The sequence below is a fragment of the Pelecanus crispus genome, chromosome 4 (assembly GCF_030463565.1).
Source record: "Pelecanus crispus isolate bPelCri1 chromosome 4, bPelCri1.pri, whole genome shotgun sequence".
Taxonomy (NCBI): domain Eukaryota; kingdom Metazoa; phylum Chordata; class Aves; order Pelecaniformes; family Pelecanidae; genus Pelecanus; species Pelecanus crispus.
Window position 1 is genome coordinate 35,798,900 of NC_134646.1, and position 3,906 is coordinate 35,802,805.

At 53.3% G+C, this 3,906-nt stretch overlaps 1 protein-coding gene across 1 annotated transcript; it reads left to right on the forward strand.

Moving 5' to 3' along the window:
- Nucleotides 1-280: 280 nt before the first annotated feature.
- On the forward strand, nt 281-2,662 carry GPRIN3 (GPRIN family member 3). The gene has a single exon (XM_009490852.1). It carries the CDS (start codon nt 281-283, stop codon nt 2,660-2,662), a length of 2,382 nt encoding a protein of 793 aa, XP_009489127.1.
- The last annotated feature ends 1,244 nt before the right edge of the window (nt 2,663-3,906 follow it).

The window sequence follows — 3,906 nt, forward strand, 5'->3', positions numbered from 1 at the left end:
TGGGACATCCTTGAAATCCGTGTCTTTTACGTGACTTTTAGGCAGAATCAGATGCTTCACTTTCCCCCTTGTCTGCAAGTATTTCTCACCAAGCTGTAAAATCAATCTATTCTGGGTACTTTTTCATCTTAAATCTGACTGCTGCTAACACTGTGTTTCTTTCATTAACAGATTAGCTTTACAGGAAACTTGTCGCCGACAGCCTGCCCTGTTGTACCCACCACGTGGCGAGAAAACTCCGAGGAGAAGCTGAGGGTAAACCACCTCTTGGAGACAGTCCATGGGGACTGTACCAGATCCTCTGAGATCTGCTAAGCTTTCCCTGCTCACAGCTTCTGCAGAGGAGGACCACCTGGGAGACCTGCAGTCTGCTAAGCACCAGCCCCAAATACCCAGTGGAGAGAGGGCCAGCAATGGCTTCCCGTGCACGCCGTCCGGCTCTGCTGGAGTTTGCTTGTTCGACCTGAAATGCACGGCGGCTGCCAGCACACAGAAGTGTGAGCAATGCAGCGAGGACGATGCTAGCCAGCAGGAAGCCTTCCCTCCCGGGCTCGCCAGGAAAGCCGTGGAGGGGCATCCCGCAGCCGTAGAGCCTGCTGGTTGCTCCCAGCCAGCGGGCAGCCAGGGACTGGCAGCACCAGCCCCCGCTGCAGCAGGACCCCCCTTGGCGGGGCAGGGGCCAGAGATGATGCCAGCCCCCCAGAGCTCCCGGCAGTTTGTGCAAGGCAGCCAGGCGAAACCGAGCTCCCTGACGCAAATGGATGATTCTGCCTTGAAAGCTCAGGGGGCTGATGATCAGCCAGCACTTGAGGTGTTAAATTATTCTTCCCCAGGCAACCCTGTTAGGGGTAATGAGTCCTGCCATACTTCTCAGGCAAACCTTCTGCAAAGAGGGGAAAAAGACAGGGGAGCAGAAAAAACTGGTTCTGCTGCGTGTCAGTCAGCCTCGCCAGCAAGGCACGCCGAAGCTGACCTGGGGAGAGACCCACAGACCGGTTTGGAGGCCAAAAGCGGGGCTGCAGACACCATGCAGTTGCATCCCACAGATAAAACTGAAGTGGTGCAGAGCAGCGAGGCACTCGCCCAGTCTAGCCACGAGAGTCCACATCCCGTATGCAACGTGGGCACCGAGCTGGGCAGTCCAGACCCCACCCAGCTCTCCAGATTCAGAGACACGGGTACAATGACGGTTCAGTCGGAGAGCAGCAATTTAACTCAGGAAGTAGTAAGCAGGACATGGCAAGATGCTGAGGTTCAGGCCGTGGCTACCGTGGAGAGCAAATCGGCCTCCACCAGTCCCAGCATCCTTGTTGCCTTCTTAAAAGGGAATCTTCCTCAAGAGGAGAAGGAAGAACTGCACATCATTTATCAAGGAGGTATGGGGCTGAGCCAGTCTGCACTTACTGACAGTTTATCCTCACGACAAAAGTCCCCATGTTCTCCTGGTAAGACATCAAAGTCGACTGTTGTTACGGCTGTAACTGCTTCAGCCCAAACCCAGGCTGTCAAACTGCCTGGAGCCCCATCTGATGTGGTGTCTCCAGCCTCAGCAGATAATGCAAAACCTGCTCTCCCCTTTTCCCCTGCAGCCGTTGCCTCCCAAGGGACATCTGTGGGTAATGCTGAAATGATCGGTGCAGCTTGTGACGGCCAGGATGCTGCTCGGCTGCCGATGGATGCTCCAGTCCCACCCATCCCTGTTGAGCAGCTTGCAGTTGACTCCACTAATCAAGCTCCTGCACGGTCTGGGTCTGGTGCTGGTGAACCAAGCACCACTTCTGCTGCCGCTGTCCCAGGAACCAAGAACAACGTGCGAGATCTTGTCCATGATGCAGGAAGCAGCCAGTTACCTTTACTCTGTAGCACAGATGGTGAAGTCAAGCAGAAGGAGGTCCTGGGCAGCTCTGAGCAACAGCCTGTGCAATGTAAGGGTGCGAGTCAAGGGGAGGCCATTCTTCATCAATCTGTGGTAAAACCAAAGGAAGAAAACTCGGTAGTGGTTGATCCTAAAGGAGGGATGAATGTTAGCAGCCAACCTGCTGCTGTCTGCATAAAGGTGCGCTCGGAGGATGCAGGCAAAAAGGAAGAGAGCAAAGGCCAGGGAGCCACTGGCCAAGCTCAGACGGCTGGTGGCCAGACCCTGCAGGCAGGACTGATGCCCGAGTTGAGTGCGAGCTCTGCGCGTCTCACCCCTCCCTCGGAGGCATCAGCAGCTCCTCAGCAGCAAGGCCGCCAGGCTGAGGAGGCCAGAGGTGACCTTCACACAGCAGCTCTTCCTGCTTCAGCTCAGGCCTTGCCAAACCTGGGGGAAAACAAAAAGCAGCCCACCCCGGCCATGGAGGCGAAAGTGCAGGTGAAGCAGTCCAAGCACGTCAGGGATGTTGTCTGGGACGAGCAAGGCATGACGTGGGAGGTTTACGGTGCTTCCCTCGATCCAGAATCCCTGGGAATTGCCATCCAGAACCACTTACAGAGACAAATACGGGAACACGAGAAACTGATCCGGACCCAGAACAGTCAGACCCGGAAATCCATTTCCTCGGATACATCCTCAAATAAAAAACTGAAAGGGAGGCAGCACAATGTGTTCCAGTCCATGCTGCAGAATTTTAGGCGTCCTAATTGCTGCGTCCGACCCGCTCCCTCTTCTGTGTTAGACTGACGTGGTTTGCAGGGGTGCGTAGATGTCTGCGGTGGTAGAGAGAATCCCTCCCCTCAAGTCTCGAGTCCTGCTGTTCAGTTGTGTTATTGCGGTTGTGATGCAGCAACAGTGGAAAATTATTCCCCTTTGTTTTCTGAGTAGCCACACGCTCCATCACGCCGTTATTATTGCCACAGCTGGTGTATTTCCACATCATGCCCCCGTCCCGACTACTGTCAGATGAAAAGCTAGGCACTTAGCAAAAGCACAAATTTAAATTGCCACCTTGCTGCAGGGAGAGCAGCACCTTCTGATAAAGCAAGAAGTAGAGAGATTGTCAAAATTATTATGGGAATTTGTGTGCATCACGAGGTCTTATACAAAGGGGTGGGCTGGGGGAAGCCGGGTGAGGTGAAACTAAGGTCCAACAGCTGTAAAGACCTAATGCAAGACAACTTTCCTGGTGTGTAAGTTACCCATGCTGAGGCAAGTCTGTGAAAAGGCTACGGACATGGATCGCTGAGCAGTCTCACTTCTGTGGATGCTGTGGGGCACCGTTCCCATGCGAGCCCCAGAGAGCCAGGTCTTCCCCTCCCATGGAAACGGAGAAGCAGGCAGAGTGAGGATCAAGGCTGAAGGATCATCTCTTTGGGAGAAGTTAAGTCAATGGGATTTTGATGGCTAGAAGGGGAGGTGAGAGAGGGATACATTCTGCAGGCTTTTTCTCCCCTGCATCAGCTGTGCTTAAGGTGTAAGCAGGCGGCGCACACAGAGCAGGCGAGGCACGAGACAGCACGTCGGTCGATGTACCCGCGTCCAGCAGGACGGTGCCCTTGCTCGTGCTGTGCCGCTCCAGACGAGTCCTTAAAAAGCAGCCAGCTGTTATGGCTCCTCAGCCAGGGTGGGCAGCACCTGCTCCCAGCCTCCTGCGGCGCTGAGCACCTCTCCTCTAAATCACTCTTTAAAGTGATGTGGATCTTTTTTCTCTCTCCAGAGATGCACAGTAGCATTTTCCCGTAGGAGTGGGCTATCCTGTGCATCTGGGTCCATAAGCCTACGTGTTCTAGTGTGTACGCTGATTTTTTTCCATTTAAGTCCTTAGCCTTTTTTTTTTTTCCCCCCCCCAGTATTTTGGTGCTTTTCTTGCTGCCTTTCATAAACTGAATACCATTTATTTAGCCTGTGCATATTTTGTTTTACCTAATGCTCTCTACATTATAAACCATTATATTGTTCACTTGAAACGTTTACATTACAGAATTACT

Bases quoted from the DNA above. Each gene is read 5' to 3' on its own strand.
- GPRIN3 (XM_009490852.1), top strand. From the start codon at position 281: ATGGGGACTGTACCAGATCCTCTGAGATCTGCTAAGCTTTCCCTGCTC.